At 38.5% G+C, this 19,866-nt stretch overlaps 1 protein-coding gene across 3 annotated transcripts in view; it reads left to right on the top strand.

Annotated features, from left to right (window-relative positions):
• smurf2 (SMAD specific E3 ubiquitin protein ligase 2) overlaps positions 1–19,866 on the top strand; it is a 295,721-nt gene that overhangs the window by 101,015 nt on the left and 174,840 nt on the right. For 2 of the 3 annotated variants that reach the window (XM_072558840.1, XM_072558838.1), the window contains exon 2: positions 14,715–14,753. The exons of the other annotated variant lie outside the window; for it this stretch is intronic. In XM_072558840.1, the coding sequence (XP_072414941.1) occupies positions 14,715–14,753 (39 nt within the window). The remainder of the gene's footprint in view (positions 1–14,714; positions 14,754–19,866) is intronic. 3 annotated transcript variants of the gene reach the window in all.

Below are 19,866 nucleotides of genomic sequence, written 5' to 3'. Positions count from 1 at the left end.
CTATTCTCCCCAGTGTCGAGAAGACCACATCGAGAGCAACAGACACAGTAGATGAAGTGTGTAGATGTGCAGGAAAATCTGGATGTGGAAGGATCCTTTGGGGCCTTGAATGGAGGTGAGGTGGGAGGTGTTGACACAAGTTTTAAACTTTCTGCGGTGGCAAGGGAAGATGCTGGGAATGGAAGATGGGTTGGTTGTGGGCTGGAAGGGAGAAGCGGTGGTGGTGGGGAGTGGCGTGGGCCTAACGAGGGAGTCATGGAGAGAATGGTCTGCAGAATGTAGATAGGGGTGGGGAGGCAAATATATTTCTGGTGGTAGGATCCATTGTAGGTGGCAGAAATGGCAGAGGATGCCACCTACAAACAGAATACAACGCATCATCCTTCTTCATTTAAAGACAGGGCGCCAACTTGCTGAAGGTTTCAGAGAACATCTGAGACACTCCACTAAACAACACCACTGCCCCATGGCCGAACACTTGAACTCCCCCTCCCACTCCGCCAAGGACATGCAAGTCCAGGGCTGCCTCCACTGCCAAATTCTAGCCGCCCGACGCCTGGAGGAAGAATGCCTCATCTTCTGCCTTGGGACTTTCCAACCATACAGGATCAATGTCGATTTCACCAGATTCCTCATCGCCTCTCCTCCTACCGTAGCCCAGATCTAATCCTCCAACTCAGCCCCGCCCTCTTCAACTGTCCTAACCTGTCCATCTTTGCTCCCACCTATCTGCTCCAACCTCTTCTCTGACCTATCACTATCACCCTCCCGCCCCACCTTCATCTACTTATCGCATTCCCAGCTACCTTCTCCCAGCCCCTTCCCCTTCCATTTATCTCTCAGCCCTGTTGAGCCCCCCCCCACCCCACACACACACACACACACACACACACACACACACACACACACACACACACATTCCTGATGAGCTTATGCTCGAAATGTCAACTCTCCTACTCCTTGCATGCTGCCGGACCTGCTGTGTTTTTCCAGCCGCACACCTTTTGACTCTGATCTCCAGACCTCATTTTCTCCTAGTTCTTTCAAATGCCAGCCCAGGTATAATGGGCCAAATAGTCTGTTAGGTGCTATGTATGAATTTACCTATGTATGAATCACAAATGTTGCTTGCTTTGAGTAAAGGTATAGTCTGCACTCTTTGCAAAAAATGTGGGAGTGTTTAATGGTATAATGTTTATCTGCAGATGGTTTTTAAATAGCTCAACTTTTTTTCAAAATGAAGGAAAATAAACTGTAGAATTTCAGACTTTTCAGAATGTTTGTAATTCATGTAATAATTTTGTAATATATGAAAGCTTTGACATGTGCCTAACAACACTAAAAATAGTACCCAACAGTTGGGGAGTGAGTTAAAGCAGCAGTCAAGGAATGCTGCCTACCATGTGTTTTGCACAAATTAATGCAGAAGATTCATTTGTTTGACATAGTTCGTTTTTGGTTGTCTCATTTGGGAGAGGTTTAGAATTTTGATCATTTGTATCATCCCTTGTTGAAAAGCTGGTGTTTGGTGTGCATTTTGTATAGTTCCTAAGGAATCTATGATTTAAACTCTGTAGTTCTCATCTTCCCTTTTTTTTAAAGTATACAATTTTATAGTCTAAATAAGATTAAAGATATTGTCTAATCAAGCTGCTCGGAGTTGTTATTACCTGTACCTGGAGCAGGTGGGACTTAATCTAGACCTCCTGGATTGTAGTTTGGGAAATTAATACTACACCTCCAGAGCCCCCACAAATTAGATTATAAACGTGCCACCTGTTGTTTCTGGTAGCTCTTCTCAGTTACTGATACATATATAATTTGCAAAATGTTGGTTGCAGTTCAGTGAAAATCAATAAAATGTCACCCCTGAAAAGATAATGCCATCTCAGCTGTTTTAACTCAGATGCTTAAATGACAAATAGTTTGTGAGAATATTGTTCAGGATTTATTTTTAAGTAGCAAGATTCAAAATGGTTGCATAAACCAAGATTTGGTAATGAAATCTAGTCTTTTCTCTGGGTTTACAACAAAAACTATTTTCCGATCAGCCTGTTCAGAGATATTATTATAGACCAGTGGAGTAGATGAGACTTGAACCTAGGTCTTCTGACTCAACGGTACGGTTATTACCACTGCAACATGAAAAATCAAATGAACCCCTGAACAGGAATTTAAAACCTGGATCCTCTTATTAAATGCCTGAAACTCTACCAAATGAGCTATCCACACTTGTTGTTTACTACTTCAATGCTTGGTTAAGAATTTGCATCAAAACCCCACCTGGAGTGCTGCTGATTGCTTAGCAGAATTTCTAGACATAATGGATAACAATTGTTATGTAAAGAATTTTTCAAATCTGCTCAGTCTAGCAGAGAGTACTGGAGATTTAGACAACTCAGTCACGATTGGAATTAAATCTCTGGTTTCCAAGTTTAGTGTTGTAAAACAAGCATTGCACAAATTCAGCATTTAACCTTCAACTGGAGTGCTAAAGTTCGCAAGTAAATGAATCCATGAAATTGACCACTTAAAACATTTGAATTTGTGTTACATAGCAAATATGCCTGCATAAATACAATATGGTTAAAATTAAAACCACACCTTTGACACGATGTGGTACCAAAAAGTAAAAAAATCAACTTTTTGTGTTTATTAATCATTTAATAAATATGAAAGAATAGTTTGCAACAGAATGAATTTCATACATTTCATATTCTTTATAAGCAAGATGCTCTGAATTGTTCCTTTCAAAAATTGTTCAGGATCCTTCATGTTAACTTATAAAGAGGGAAATGGGAAGGACTGTTGCTCAGATTGAGCTTACAGCACAGGAGGAAGCCATTTGGCAATTTACACACAGACCTGTATAGTTTGGCATTTGTTGCCTTTTGTAAGAGTCACACACATTACAAATCATAGAATTGTACGGTACAAGAGACCCTTTGGCCCATTCAGTCTGTACCAATAAAACTACTCTAAATCTACACTTGCTTTACGTTCTAGCCCTTGGCCCATAGCCTTGAAAGTTATGATATTTCAAGTGATAATACTTTTTAAAGGGTGTGAGTTTTCCCATCATACTATCCTCTCAGGCAATGCATTTCATTGCTTGGATGGAGTGGGTAGTTCATTTGATTAAGCAAAACACCTGTGCTTAAATAGACCTACAAAATGGGACACTATTTTGTTGATAAGTTCAAAATGTTATATCTGAATATTTAAAATGGGATTTTGTTGATTTTGTTTTCTAAATTGATCAAAAAAGTCAAGAAAGGAATTGAAATTCAACATGAGGGCAAAGAAAGTCAATGGAATTTTTAGTGCAGCATATAAAGAGTTTTTGGCATAGTGAGCCAGCTATTTTTCACGTTAAGTTTGCAGTTTACAAAATGAGGATTTGTTACCTTTTTGAGAACCTGAGTTGATACATTGCCATTTCTGCAAGTAGCTTGTTATTAATATGAGATAAGAATTTGTTGTAAAATATTATATTCTTGCTGCGAAAACAGTTCTGTAATCAAGTGATTGACCTCTACTACAGTTGATGTTAAGGAGTCACAAAAGTAACTGAAAATTTTATTGTTGGATGTGACACTGAAGTGAAACATGTTTTGCAAATATTCTCTCTTTAAAGAGAGAATGCTCATCAATATAATGCCTTATCACATCCATAGGACATCAATTTAACAGTGAAATTTAACATTTTGAAACTAATGAATTAATTTCTGCTATTTTAAAGTAACTGCAAGTTGCCTGGGTGAGGGGACAGTTGAAATGTGAATTTTTAGCCTAAAATGTGCACATTTAGTTACTCTTTGTTAATATTTGCTATATTTTCTTTTACATGCAATCACAAACAGCAAATTATATTTGTATTTTCTTAACATCTCAATTACATTGTGAAAATTATGAAACTTGCATCTTTGGACCAAAAGTACAGTAAATCTTTATTTGTTTTTGGGATGTGGGCATCTTTTATTTATTGCTCCATTCTTAATTGACCTTGAAGATTTTTGAGAGGTACCTTCTTGAACTGTTGCAGTCAATGTGATATATTAAGAGTGCTGTCAAGAAAGGAGTTTCTGGATTTTAACTGATTGACATTGAAGGAGTGGGAAAATATTTGCACGTCTGAATAGCCTGCTGCCTTTTGGTTTTCTAGGTATTGGAAATTAGAAGTTAGAAATGTTCTGTCAATGAAACCTTATCCAGTTTCTCAAAGACCACTTTTGTAGATGGTATACACTGCAGTAGTGCTATACTGGCATTGGAGTGAGTCTGTATCTAAAATGGTGAACATGGTTCAAATCAAATGGCCAACATTATAGCCTTGTATGTACTGAGGAATGCTGCTTTGTTACATTAGAGTGTAACTGGAGTTTGATGAAATGGTGAAAAAGGGAGGAGGTGATTGTTCTTCCTTTTGTCACGTCCAGCTATATTTACTCATCAGTAACTTACTCAAATACACATGATTTGGAGATGCCGGTGTTGGACTGGGGTGTACAAAGTTAAAAATCACACAACACCTGGTTATAGTCCAATAGGTTTAGTTGGAAGCACATTAGCTTTCGGAGGGGTGGTCAACCACCTGATGAAAGTGTGGCGCTCCGAAAGCTAGTGGGTTCCAATTAAACCTGTTGGACTATAAACCTGGTGTTGTGTGATTTTTACTCAAATACTCAGTCTCTGTTCTTCCAGGGCCATTTGGTTCCTGATCTCATTACAGGCTTGGTCCAAACTTGAACGCAAGTGTGGAATTCATGAGGTGAGAGTGATTGCCCTGAACATTGAGAGAGCGTTTGACCAAGAATAGTATCAAGGAACTCCAGTAAAATGGAAATTGGGTGATGTACTCTTCACTGGTTCATATCATAGCCAGAAAAACAGAAGATTGTTCTGATTATTATCCAACAATCATTTTAGCCCAAGTATACTGCAGCATGGACACATCTGACCATTGTGCTCAACCAAATTATCATTAGCTGCTTTGTTACTGATCGTCCTTCCATCAGAAGTCAGAAGTTCACCTAATATACAGTGTTCAGTTCAGTGCCATTTGAACCTTTTTCATTTGTGGGTTGCATAATGATCTTACCAACTGTCCTCTTATTCAGACACATTTCAGTATTGCAACGATACTGGAACAGTTTTAGCTAAGAGCACCTATAGTTCTGGAGCACATGCTCAGCACTATACCCAAGATGTTGTCAAAACCCTCATAGCTTTTGCTGTATTCATTATGCTCAGTCATTTCTTTCTCACCTAGCGTGAATCAAATTGGCTGAGGAGTAGCATCTGTGGTGCTTCAGACCTCAGTAGGAAGCTAAGCTACTCATTGCCACTTGCTGAGGATGGTTGTAAATGTTTTGCTTTGCATCCCTTAAACTTCACCATACTGTAGTTGAGCATTGCAATGTTTATGGAGGTACCTCCTCCTATCATTTTTATTTAATTATCCACCAGTAGTCACAATTGGACTGCAGAACTTTGATATAATCCATTGGTTGAGAGATTGGTGAGCTGCTTCTGTTTAGTTGAGAGTGTGGAGCTGGAAAAGCACAGCAGGTCAGCAGCATCCAAGGAGCAGGAGAATCGACGTTTCAAGCATAAGCCCTTCAGCAGGTAGGGCTGATGAATTCCTGATGAAAGGCTTATACCTGCAACGTCGATTCTGCTGTTCCTTGGATGCTGCCTGACCTGCGCTTTTCCAGCATCATTCTCTAGACTCTGATCTCCAGCATCTGCAGTTCTCACTTCCTCCTGCTTCTGTTATTAGCATGTATGAAATCCTGCATTGTAAGTTCACTGGGTTTGCACCTAACCTTTTTGGTATGTCTGGTATTGCTTTTGACCTACTCTGCTGCATTCCTGATTAAATCAGGGTCGTCCCCTGGCTTATTGGTAGAGTATACTGGACTATAGTGTGACACATTTGTGGTTAATAAATTTATAGCTATTGATGTTACAGTGCAACTCAGGATGCTTATGGTTAACAATTGGATCTATTCTAAATCTGTCCCATTTAGTATGCTGGTAAGATAACTGAACACAATAGAGAATGTCCTCCATTTAAAGATGGAACTTTGCCTTCATTAGGATCGAGTAGTGGCCACTCCTACTGATATTGCTAAAAGTTAAGTGGTGTGATAGCCATAAGGAAATGTTCACGTTAATATAATTAAATAATTTGAACTAAATAAAGAAATGCCCTTTTGGCATGGCTAACGTTACTGTCACCTTAACCTCTGAAGATGGTGGTGCGAATGTGTATAGGGTATAAGTAGGCAGGGAAAGAGTTAAGTTCTGAGATTCAGCTGACCATGACTCAGATCCAAAAGAACTTAGTTAACAATGGGGTGCTGGAAACAAGGTGGAAAAGCATTAATTATGTAGAGCCATTTAACAATATTGGAAGCATTCAGTACGCAAGGTCAGCGAACAAGGGAAATCGTATCCATTATATGAATCTAGTTAACAAGGCTAAGAACATTCATTGTATAACGGTAAAGGGCATGGTCTCTGCTATCAATACTCGTTGATTGTAACGGTCACCCAACTAAATGTATGTTGCCTTATCTGGATGCTTCTCCCTGTAAAATGACTATATAGTTCATTAAGAAACTGCTGTTAGAGAGAAGACCAGGAACCCATGTCCCTGCGTACATGGGTGATCGTTCTCTCTCTGTCTCTTCAGGGCCTGGCATAAAGGAAGGTAAAATTTCTGTGTCCCTGAGCATTTTGCTTCGACTGAAGGGGGAGCAGGATGACCATGGGATCATGGATCACTAAGATTTGAGCACAATCTGGAACTATGTTAATTTTGTCAGAAGTGCCTCCCTTTAAGTAAGGGTGTTAAATCAACATGTACATCCAGACTGGAGCATTCATACAGTGATTCTCTAGAGGTTACCATCTCTAGAACAATTATGAAAAACAGCAGAAATCAAGAATTCTCACACCTAAAATGATTCGCTTATTTCAAGGGCATTAAAAATAATAAAATATATTTCGTCAGAACTGAATCTAATTGAAACAAAGTAAACCAGTAAATGACCACACGAAACATGAATAAGCAAGTTTGATTTTTCTGTTTCCTGATCAAGTAGATCCCAAGTATCTCTCTGCCTTTGAAATCTAGCCAGCTAGGTTATAGGTTTTATATATTTACTTCTGTTTGGTCGAGCAGGCGAAGTAGCCAAAGTTAGTTGGCTCTCAGACGTGTGGAACAAAATTGCATATGAAAGAGATAAAGTGACTAATGTTTTAGACAAGCAAGATTTGCCTTTCCTTTTTAAAATAAAATGGATTCGGATTAACATTGTGTTGTACGTGCATAGCTAGAGCACATTAGCAGTCAGTTGATTGAAGTCTCTGGCATGCATATGGGTTTAAACGATCACTCTGCTATAAACTAAAATGCAATTTCACATTTTATAAGTTAATTTATGTTTGTTTAGTTTGTTAGCTTCCAGCCATTGTACCAAAATTGAATTGGAAATTAACCATTGCCAATATTTTATTCAAGCTCATTAACACTTCTCATCTAGTTGATTATTTGTTAGTATATTGTATTGGTTTCAGAAAATTGGTGATATGGACATTTTAGTACATGAGTTGTGGAATTTGTTGGATCTTGAAGAATTCATTTTTTTTCTCTCATAAAGATAGTGCCTACCTGTAAGATTTATCCCAGACTTTGTGTTAGAGGTGACTTCTCCTTATTTGTATCCAAGAGGCTGTTGCTGCGTGCATAGGCCAGCCTGGGTTCCTTTGATCAAACAGCTGCTGAAATAATTTTTTTTTTAAAAAAGGCACCATGGTAGTTGCAAAGAGTACACAAAATTCTTGGCACACATTAGCTTTTAAGAAAAAAATACAATAGTTATAAACTTATGTATCTGTTGAATTCTGTTTCTGAGAACTTTTATTTTACACAAACATAGGTGTGTGCTAGGTTACTGTTATACCTCCAATGATTTACAGTTTGCAGCTATTGATTTATTTAATATGAAATTAGCTTCAGTTTTTATTGCCTATCTTCCTTAGAGGAAAGGCATTAAAAGCATCTATATTAATCAAAATCTTAGAAAAATTGAACATTGACTGTTTCATTGACATTTCTGTTCCTTTCTAGGCATTTCCTCAAGGAAAAGAAATTCAGTCAACCTCCCACGTAGAAATTACTTTCCATTTGGAATTATTTTTGGGATTCTGTCCTGCTGAAAGCAAACCAAATTCATACGAGCAGGTTCAAATGTAAATGAATGCCGGCATTGAAATTTATGACCCTTGTGGCTTGGGGTTACAGGATTCAACCACTGGAACTACTTTGCCAGACTGTCAAGGGATCTTTGTACCATAAACCAGTTCAAAATGGGATGGAAAGTGGTTTTGGTAGCAAAGATGATCTGAATTTGTTTTCATACGACATGAACACCAGCCATGAATAACATAATTGAGGTCCATCTACCTTGTGGATCTGTTTTCTACTTTGTAGCTTGGTGTTAGGAATATACCAAGAGTGGGGGAATGATGAAACACAATAATTAGCAAGAGAATCTATCCTGCAAAATAAGCCACAAGATGGATTTTGATGGAACTGGCTTTGAAACTTACCTTGAAACTCATGATGTCTATGTTGCTTTTTGGAAAAAAAGCAATACATTGATTCATAAGTAGTATTAGATTTAGTTCTGAAAATGGGCAGGAAAAGATGTATAATTATAGGATCATAAGAATCCCTACAGTGCAAATATAGGCCATTTTTGGGCCATTGAGTCTGCACTAACCCTCTGAAGAAACCCATGCTAACACGGTGCGAATGTGCAAGCTTCATGCAGTCACCTAAGGATGGAATCAAGCTTGGGTTCCTACTGCTGTGAGGCAGCAGTGCTGCCCACTTTGCCACTGTGCTGCCCCATGTATTGGATTGTATAACTGAATTATTTATGAATATTTAAATTTCAAACCAAAGTTTGATAAATGAAAGTGAAATCTTTTTTTCAATGTCTGTCCATTTATGCAATGTATTGAAGAGAAAGATAGTTAAAATCTTGAGGGTGTTTAGAAATCAAAGGATATGACCAAGGTTTCGGATGAAGATGGGTGCAAGGTGGCTAACATATAGTAAAAACATTGAGCTGAACGGGCTCAATGGCCTGTTTCTGTAAGTACAAATCAAATGTCAGGACTACTGGTTAAATGTCTCCACCTAAGTTAATTTAAAACACACTGCTAATAAATGCTTGGAAATTTCTTCCCAGTTTGGTTAAAATTTGATCCATTAGAGTCATAGATGTACAACACAGAAACAGATCCTTCATGCCAACCAACAATCCTAACCTAATCTAGTCCAATTTGCCATCACTTGGCCCATATCCCTCTAATTCTTTCCTATTCATATACCCATCCAGCTGCCTTTTAAGTGCTGCAATTGTACCAGCCTCCACCACTTCCTCTGGCAACACATTCCACACACTCATCACCCTCTGCATTAAAAAGTTGCCCCTGAGGTTCCTTTTATATCTTTCCCCTCTCACCCTAAACCTATGCCCTCAAGTTTTGGATTCCCCCACCCCAGGAAAAAGACTTTGTCTATTTATCCTATAAACCTCTATAAGGACACCCCTCAGCCCTGACACTCCAGGGAAAATAACCCCAGCCTACTTCACCCCTCCATATAGCTCAAATTCTCCAACCCTGGCAACATGCTTGTAAATCTTTTCTGAACCCTTTCAAGTTTCACCACATCCATTACTTCAACAATGTATCAGTAGATCAAGAAATAGAAATGCCTGCTAAGCCACAAGTGTGGCAATAACACCATGTTAATTATGTGCATTAATTTTAGTAGAATATATCAAATAGAAGGTATCATCTTGTAGTGCAGTGGTGAAGTACCTACCTCTGAGCCAGGAGGTCCAGGTTCAAGTTCTACCTGCCCCAGAAATGTGTAATAACATCTCTGCATAGGTTGATTAGAAAATATTTTGGATGCCATACAGGTAAATGTAATGCCCACGGAAGACATTGCAGTCTTTCTCTTTTGGCAAAGTTTGAACCTCTGCAATGAATTTCTCAGGGTTAGCATATCTTGGTGCAGCTACGATGTTTATACCCAACTGTGGTGAGTGGTACTTTGGTTTTTGTCACATTGATTGCCCAGAATGTTGCCTGCACAAGACTGCTTGCCATCCAGACCTGTTGCTTGTCTTTTGCCGAGAAATGTTCTGTTAGCTGATGCTTGTTATTAGTGGCTTTGTTTTCTGCTCCTTGTCAGGAGTAGTTATTCTGATTGCTTGAAGAGGGATACCATCTTAAATAATGATTTGGAGGTGCCAGTGTTAGACTGGGGTGTACAACGTTAAAAATCACACAACACCAGGTTAAAGTCCAAGTTGATTTGGAAGTACTAGCTTTCGGAGCGCTGCTCCTTCAGGTAGTTGTGGAGAATAAGATTGTAAAACACAGAATTTATAGCAAAAGTTTATCGTGTGATGTAACTGAAATTGTATATTGAAAAAGACCTAGATTGTTTAAGTCTCTCCTCTTGTAGAATGGGCATGTTGGTTTCGTATGTAAATTCCAAAACTTTCTTGAAATTACATTCTCAAGTACCCTTTAACAATAGGTGTCACGTTGGCCAGATAATGTGTTGAAGGTGTGAGGCTGTCTGTGCCCCAGTATTCAGACTGATTATAATCTAAAAAACGGATTTACAGAATCTTACATGGATTCATACAGTTTTGAGCAAAATTAAATGTAATTCTGCAAGTACAAATTCACCCTACAACCTGTGTGTGTGCATGTGCGTGCGCAAAGGGGGTATGAGTGTCAGAGTGTATATGTGTGAGAAGGGGTATAAGTCTGTAAAAGGGTGAGTGTGGGAGTGTATATGTGAGTGCAGGGAGAGAGCGCTTGTGTATGAGAGCATGTCTGCCTGTGTGTATAGGTCTGTAAGAGTGTCAGTGATTGTGTGTGTGTGTGTGTGTGTGTGTGGTGCAGTGGGGTCACCTGTAATGTGACATGAATCCAAGGTCCCAGTTGAGGCCATCCCCATGGGTACTGAATTTGCCCGTTTTCGGCCATTCCCATGGGTACTGAATTTCAGGCAATGTTGGTGGTGTTTCCGTGCTGCCAAAGTCCTGCAATTTGACCTGCATTACACATCAAGGAAGAAACCGTGCACAGTGATCGAAAATCTGCTTTTCAGGTTGACCATTTTTCCATCAACCATTCAAAAACTTAAAGCACATGTGCATATGTTTTGCAAATATGACGGTTAATATTAACTGCTCACTAACTGTCCATGATGAGCATCTTAAATTAAGTTCAATTACATCTGGTCTTCCAAATAATATATCTGACTAGGGTCTAGTGTGTTGAACAACTTTGTATGTGAGTTACTTAAAATAGCCCCTCCTCCATCCTCCCTTTTCTGTCTCCCCCACTCCCATGTGCATGCTCTCTCTTTCTTTCTTTCTTTCTCTCTCTCTCTGTATGTTCCCATGCCATCCTTCCCATTCACACGTGCATACACACACAACTCTACAAAACCAAACACATTTTAGCAAAATAGTGGAAATGACTAGGGTGATATAAACGAAGAAAACCTCACATTTATTGCACTCTGTGTTAAATTCTCAGGGTATTTAGTTTTGGACTGAATTTTATGTGCTTATATTTTTCTTGAAGTATATGCTATTGCATTGCCTTGCTATTGCATCCCAACATCCCAATTCTTTGACAGCTTGGACAGTTTGTATACAGGTCCAGATTGATTCTAAAATTCGCTTTTCATTTTTACATGGCCTAAGTCCATGTATCTTTAGTTGGACAAGCTAGAAGGTATTTGTATAGTTGCAATGAGTGTAATTCTCTTAACTAACCTGAAAGATTGTACTACTGCAAATTGTCTTATTCATGTACAGCTTCCTTTGGGATGCACCTCTCCTCCCATCAGATAGTAGGTGCAGTAACCAACTACATGCAAGATGTTAAGTTGGAATTCATGTTCAGTATCTGCCATGTTTAGTTAACTCATTTGGTTGCACTACAGCATTTTTAGAGTAAAATGTTGTCAGCCAGTGAAACAAAATAATTATGTAAGGAATTGTTATAATCAAGACTAAAGGAGTGCAATGTTGTACTGGTCCAACAATTCTATGGGTCAAAACATACAATAGAAAAGGCTTTTTCCCATTGCTGAGGTGACCAGTGAAAAGTCCGTATTAGTTTTATTTATTCTTTTTTATTTTTAGTTCCCCAGCATCCATGTTGTGTGTGTGCAGGTGTGAGACACAGTGAGAGACACAAGGTGTAGGAATCTTTATTCAATTTCCACCGCCAGGAAGAAAGGAAACACCCGAGTAGCCAGTGACAAGCAGTGCCCTTCACAAAGAGCAATGCTGTGTGATCAGACAGTGAAGGGGAGGGCAGGGATTAAATCAAAATAGAATTGGAGGGCGAAATAATGCACTCCACTCCCTGCGGCCCCCACCTCTCCCTGAACAACTCCAGGGTGTCGGTGGACACCGCGTGCTCCTTCTCCAAGGACACCCGGGCTCTAATGTCACCGCGGAAGAGGGGCAGGCAGTCGGCCCTAATGACCCCCTCCACGACCCACTGCCTGGATCTGTTTATGGCCAGTTTGACCAGGCCCAAGAGCAGACCCACGAGGAGGTCTTCAGACCTGCCCCATATTGGTTTTAAACAGCAGGACCTGGACAATGATTGGTTTATTATCAAAAAAAACCTATTCAATGAAAATACAATAATTGATTAACATGCACACAAAATATAAATGTTTATCCTTCTAAATATCTCCAAGACAGACAAACACACCCACTCACTTCAGGAAAAGAGAGAAAACAAAACCCATTTCTCTGCAGTTGTTGGCTTTCTGAAGAATAGAATAATTTAAGTTTTACAGCAAAGGGATGAAGATTAGAATGTTCCAGAGTTTGTTTCCATGATGTTCTGACACGTGTGGTCAAATCTCTAATCAGGCACAACTCTTGAGTCTCTGGGCACGGTTTGTTCAGGTAATACGATCCTGAGATATCCTTTCAATCATTATTGCTGAGAGAAAGAGATATTTTGTTCAAGTTTTTTTTGTCTATTTGACAAATAGGCTCTGATGAATAGAAGCACTGCCATGAGGAGTGTGCCAGTAATGATGATTAAAAGTTAACTATCCATTTTCTGCTTCGTTCCTTAGGGCAGTGCCTTGACCAACCTGAGTCAACCTGTCTGATTTCAAATGTAAACTGGTCAAGCAGGGATTTGTCCCAGCCAACTAAAAAGCCTCAGAGCAGGTTCTACAGCAGGGGAAGCAGTTGTCACCTGTCTCGTGATTTACAGGAAGCCTCACTTTTAAAAATGTTTACTGTGATCTTTCAAAAACGTTTTTCTACAGAAGCCTCTTCAAGTATTTCCTTCAAATTTGAAATTAATGAATTTTACTTAATTCTTCAAAAGTAGTCCTTCAGGCAATATTAAATGTAAAGTGTCTTCATTACAAAATGTTTCAAATATTGATGCTTTGCAACTAAATTGAAATCAGTTACGAGTAACCATTGAATTGTGGGTTGTTGATGTGGTCTGTCATAGATGAATCCTGCGTTTGTAAGGAAATTTTATGGGAAGAATATTGAAAAAAAAAGATTGAAATTAATATGTCTGCTAAATATCAGAAATTTTGATTAGGATAAGATTGGTTCCTATATTTTCATGAATTTTCTTAACACTTTGCATTAAATATACTTGTATTAATTTTCACTAGTCAAGTGCTGGGGTTTGTATGTACTATTTGGATGAGCAAAAAAAAGTCTATCAGAAATTGTGAAATTTATCGAATTTTTATCCCCAATTTTATAGCCCTAAAAAGTGACACGGGCTTTCTCTGTATGTCACTTTCACGTATTTATTTTGCCATTAGTTACACCTCCTGTATGTTTTGAAAGCATATGAGTAGACCGTTTGGCCTTTTGAGTAGTTGCCATCATTCTACAGCATCTTTGCTCTTCAGGTTGTGGTCTCAGCTACTTCCCTGTCTGCACGCCATAAGCAAACCTTGACTGTGTAATCTCTTCAACACTCAATACAGTACTGTCTGCTAAGGACTTGAGAGAGTTTCTTACTGGCTGGTCAGGATGATAGAAACTGATCCAGCATCAGTTTTTTTTTCAGAATATTATCTAATTTTGTGGTGTAGCATAACTGAAGTATTGAGTCCATCAAGTTTGCTTCGCTGCTGAATTAGACCTTGGCCAACCATCTACCTCCCTGCCACTTTACTGCATTATCTCCATATACATAGATCTCTGTAGTCATAATCTGTAAATTTCTGTCATGAGCATGCAATTAATTGAGCTTTCACAGCTCCACATGATGTGTGCTTGAGATTTTACAGTGCTGTCGTAGTTAGCTACATTGAAGTAAGTAACCTAAGATGAGGTACATGCCACTTAGTTTCAGTTTATCAGTTGCCTAGTTTCTGTCCCCAGTGTTATCACATTTGTAATCGAGAATTCATTCTTTGTAGTGATTTGAAGTTAATATTTTTGATTTTTCCTTGGTCTATAATTGATTTTAATGAGTTGCGTTGTTTAAACTATCATTAAGTAAAATAGTTCAACATTCTATAACTGAAATCAAAATAAATACATAAGACTGCAAGTAATTCTTTTCCTTTTTTTAATTTCTAGTATTATGTGCTAAGAATTTGGTGAAGAAAGACTTCTTCCGTAAGTATTCCAGCTGCATGTTGTTATTAGAGAAGACTACCTTAGCTGCATTAAAATGAAAAGTAATACAAGTCAGTTATGTAATGACGACACATTTTCAAGATTTTTACGCACCGTTCTGTTGCCTAGTATAAATAAAGTAGGCTTCAAGAAAATTGCTTGTCCAAAAGCAGACACAATTATGACATAGAGTGTAGCAGTAATCATATTCAAATATGTGAAACATTTTGTGAGGTGTGAATTTCATACAATAAAACTTCATAAGAATTGATCCCAGTTCACCGCATTTTAAGAAACTGTTTTCTAATCAGTGTTAAGGAATACTTGAACTGTTCAAAAGAGGCAATTCATTAATACTATAGGTTTGTATGTTGTCACTAAGTTTTCACGGAACTATATGTTTCAATTCCTGCCTGTATCCCTTTCCTGGTCTTTCTTTGGTCCATGCCATCACCAAACTCTCACCCAGAAATATGATCTATAAGTGAATCTTTCCTCCTGTGATGTTGTTCGAGGTGTGAGTAGCCATCTCTTTGCATGCCCTAATTGTCATTCATGAATGAATGTTGATAATGAGTATTGGTGGGCTTCTGATCTGTGGGTGTATCACATCCCAAGCCCTGATAATAATCACTGGATGTTCACACACATGCACGCGCGCGCACACACACTTCAGAAGAATCATTTGATTCCAGTCAGCTGCTTTCTCCATACCATACCATTCCAATCCAGGCCTTTTGTAGTAATGCATTTTCATTAATGTCTGCTAATTCAGCACAGTTAAACCTGCATTGTATCCAGTCCATATAACTCAGTTGAATTAGCACATGAAACAACTAGTAGAACCCCAATGTATTCCTGTGGTGTGAAAAATAATGAAATAAGGGATTTTGGAATGATGTATTAGTGCAAACTTCTCATTTCTCAAATGAAACTACTTCATATACCACCCTCACTAATCTTTGGAAATTTACCATTTGTAATAATAATGAAATTTCATCTGATTGTTCCAGCAGTTATGCTGTACAGGTGCGTTCAGGAATTCGGCACAAACACACTAACCATCTCACTTCACAGTCTGAAGACTTTCAGTTAAAATTACTATAACTTGTTAGATTGAGAATATAATTAAGTGAATTGTATTTAAGAGTTAAAGTCAAGCCCATCTGGTTACATTTATCACTTTTGAATATTTATATTGATAAGAACAATGCAGTTTTTTTAAGTTAAATTCTTGCCTTTCTAATGTGCATTAGGAGAAAAAAAACCAAGATGTAATTGTTTTGACGCATAAAGCCCTCTTTAGCATCTCAAATCCTCTTCAGGTTTCTTCAGTCATTTGTACTGTTGATGCATGATGACTAACGACATAAGACCATAACATGTAGGAGCGGAAGTAGGCCATTTAGCCCATCAAATCTCCTCTGCCATTCAATGAGATCATGGCTGATCTGGTAATCCTCAACTCTTTTCCTGCCTTTTCTCCATAAACCTTGATTTCCTTGTTGATTATATATCTATCTCTCTCAATCTTTTTAATATATTTAGTAAGCCAGTCTCTACAGCCCTCTCCTGTAAAAAATTCCAAAGATTCACTACCCTTTTTGAATGAAACATTTCCTCCTCATCTCTGACTTAAATGGGTGACTCCTTATTCTGAGATTGTGTTCTGATCCAAGATCCTTATGCAAAGGGAAGCGACTTTTCCCCAAGTGTCCTGTCTAGTCCCCAAAGAATCTTTCATATTCCAATGCATGAGGCCTCTCATTCTTCTGTACTCCAGTGAGTATAGGCTCAACCTACTCCATGTCTCTTCATAAGGTAGCCCCTGCATATCCAAGATCAACTTGGCAAACCTTCACAGGACTGCCTCCAATGCCCATACACCTTTCCCTAGGTAAGAGGATCAAAACTGTGCTCAGTATTCCAGGTGTGGTCTGACTAGTGCCTTGTATTATATTAAAAGAATCTCCCAATTTTTATACTCCATTCCCTTTGAATTAAACACCAAATTTCAATTTGCCTTCTCTTCTACCTGCTGAACGTATATACTAGCTTTGATTCATACATGAGGTGTCTCAAATCTTCTTGTTCTTCAGCTTTCTGCAGTCTTTCACCATTTACTTAACATTCATGCCCAAGTACATAGGCCTTATTTTCCAAAATTATATTTCAGTAGTGATTTTTCCCACTCACTTAACATGTCTACGTGTAGACTCTGTGTCAGTCTCACCACTTCCATGTATTTTTGTTATCTGCACAACATTCACTGCCATTCAAGTTACAACTATGCATTGCAAACAATATTGATCCCAGTTACAGGGTTGCCATTCTGAAAATGCCCCACTTACCCGAATTCTGTCTTTCATTGGTCAGCCAGCTTTCTATCCATGCTAATATATTACAAACAACTCCTTGGAACCTGAGCTTAGTAAGCAGCCTAATGTGTAGTTCCTTTATCAAATGTCTTCTGAAAATCCAACTACAGGACGTCTACTGTTTGCCCTTTATCTATCCAGCTTGTTACCACCTCTAATAAATTTGTCAGGCACTATTTCCCTTCATGAAGCCATGCTGACTCAACTTAATCATATTATGTTTTTCCAAATGTTCCATGGTTATAGTAGACTCTAGCATTTTCCCAAGAACAGATGTTAAACTAAGTGGACTATAGTTAGTTTTTTAAAATCTCTTTCCCTTAAATCAAGGTGTTACTTTGGCAGTTTTCCAATCCTCTGGAATCCAAATCTAAGGATTCTGGAAGATTATTACCTGTGCATCCACTATCTCTGTATCTAATTGTTTTAATATCCTACAATGCATCCCATCAGATCCAAGGCTTTTACTGCTCTTTAGCTCTATTACTTTGTATCATGCATTTTCTCTAGTGATCGTTATTGTGCTTATTTATGGAGTCAGAGGTTTATGGCACGGAAACAGACCCTTCGGTCCATGCCCATATCCCTCCAAACCCTTCCTATTCATATACCCATCCAGATGCCATTCAAATGCTGCAATTGTACCAGCCGCCTCCACTTCCTCTGGCAGCTCATTCCATACGTGTACCACCTGTTACGTGAAAAGTTTGCCGCTTAGGTCACTTTTATATCCTCTCCCTCTCACTCTAAACCTATGCCCTCTAGTTCTGGACTCTGCCACCCCAGGGAAACTACTTTGTCTATTTATCCTATCCATGCCCCTGATGATTTTATAAACCTCTATAAGATTTGTAACCCTCAGCCTCCAATGCTCTAGGGAAAACAGCCCCAGTATATTCAACCTCTCCCTATAGCTCAAATCCTCCAACCCTGGCAACATCTTCCATACAAAGTTTTTGATTCTGATATTTGGTACAGAGTAATCCAAAAAGGTTATCTTGATTTAAGCAATGGAACATTTCTTACATTGATTAAAATATAGGAACTTGATTTTAGCTAATACCTAATAGTGAAAGTTCCAAAGTGCTCCTCAGGAGTTAACTTAGACAAAGTTAACTTTTGCAAAGAAGGAAACATTTAGATGCAAATATTTATGGAGGGAGTTTGAGTTTTGGGCTTGGAAAGCTGAAGGCTGTATTCAAGCAAGGAGGGAGAGAAAAAGCAATAAACTTACAGGCTGGTTAGCCTAACATCAGAGGGCTAGTGCTGGAATCTTTAAGAAAGTTCTAACAAGGCACAGGAAATCTTGATATAAACATTGCAGAGTTAGCATGAAAGGAATCGTGTTAACTAAATGTAATAGAGTACATTGTGGAAGTAAGAAATAATGTGGCTAAGTCGTACCTGTAGAAGTGGTGCACTTAGTTTTCCAGAAGGCATTTGTTGAAGTACCACATAGAACATTATTTCACAAAATCAGAGCTCATCGTATAGAGGATTATATATTAATATAGATAGAGGCTTGGTTAGCTGAAAGGACATGAGAGTCGGGATAAATGGACCATTTTTGGGTTGGCAAGATGTAACAAGTGGAGTAGCGCAGGGATCAGCACTGGGGCCATAATTGTTTGCAATCTATATCAGTAACTCGGTTGTTAAATTTGTTGTTGATAACAAAATAGATAGGACAGTTGCAAAGTGGACATGTTGAGTCTGCAATGGGTTATAACTATGTTATGTGAATGGGCAAAAAATTTATCAGATGGAGGATAACGTAGGAACATGTTATCTGGCCTCTTTGGAAGGGAAAATAGAGAAACAGCACTTTATTTAAATGGACAGACATTGCAGAATTCTGTTGTACAGAGGATATTGGTGTTCTGGTACTTGAATTACAAAGTTAATACATTGGTGAGTATAGCAGGTGATTAGGAAGGCAAATGCGATGTGGTTGTTGTAAGGAGAACAGAATATGAACACAGGACATTTTGCTATATTTCTATTGGACCTTAGTGAAGACATCGAGAATACAATTTACATTTTTGGTCCTCTTAAATTAAAAGAGGACATAGTTGCAAATTAAGCATTCTCTGAACATATGATAATATGGGTTAGGAGCAAGAGTAAGCCATTTAACAGCTTCAGCTCCACCCTCCTGCCTCTCCCAGATACACGTTGTCTCTTTTGTGACTGAACAATCAAACTCTATCTTAAAATGTTCAATGATCTTGCTTCCATTGCATTCTGAGGTAGAGAGTTTCGCAGACTCTCAACTCTCTGAGAGAGAGAATTAATCCTCATTGAACAAGTGACCCCTTATTTTTAAACTGTGTCCTTTAACAAATCTCTCTCACAATGGGAAACATAATTTCAGCATCCACCCTTATATCCATTGAATTAGTATGTTTCAGCAAGATCACTTCTCCGTTTTCTAAACACCAATGGGTACAGATTCTACCGTTCTGCATTTCCTCACGTACGATGATCGACTCATCCCTAAAAAGCTATTTGGGTCTTGCAATTCTTGTAAACCATTTGAGGATGTCCACTAATAAGGTGAGAGTACACAACTTCTGTACGGCTCTGAGAATTTGATGTCAGGGATGACCATTACGATATTTGTGGATTTTAAATGAGCAGGAGAAAAAGAACACTCCAATTTCTGGATTTTAGCATGGAGAGAGCTCTGTGTGGTAGGGTTCAGTTTTGAGTGCTGGAAACTTGAATGTGTGGCA

This window comes from Chiloscyllium punctatum, chromosome 39 (assembly GCF_047496795.1).
Source record: "Chiloscyllium punctatum isolate Juve2018m chromosome 39, sChiPun1.3, whole genome shotgun sequence".
NCBI classification, from domain to species: domain Eukaryota; kingdom Metazoa; phylum Chordata; class Chondrichthyes; order Orectolobiformes; family Hemiscylliidae; genus Chiloscyllium; species Chiloscyllium punctatum.
The sequence above is the reverse complement of the archived record's forward strand: the minus strand, read 5'-3'. Positions and strand labels throughout refer to the sequence as shown.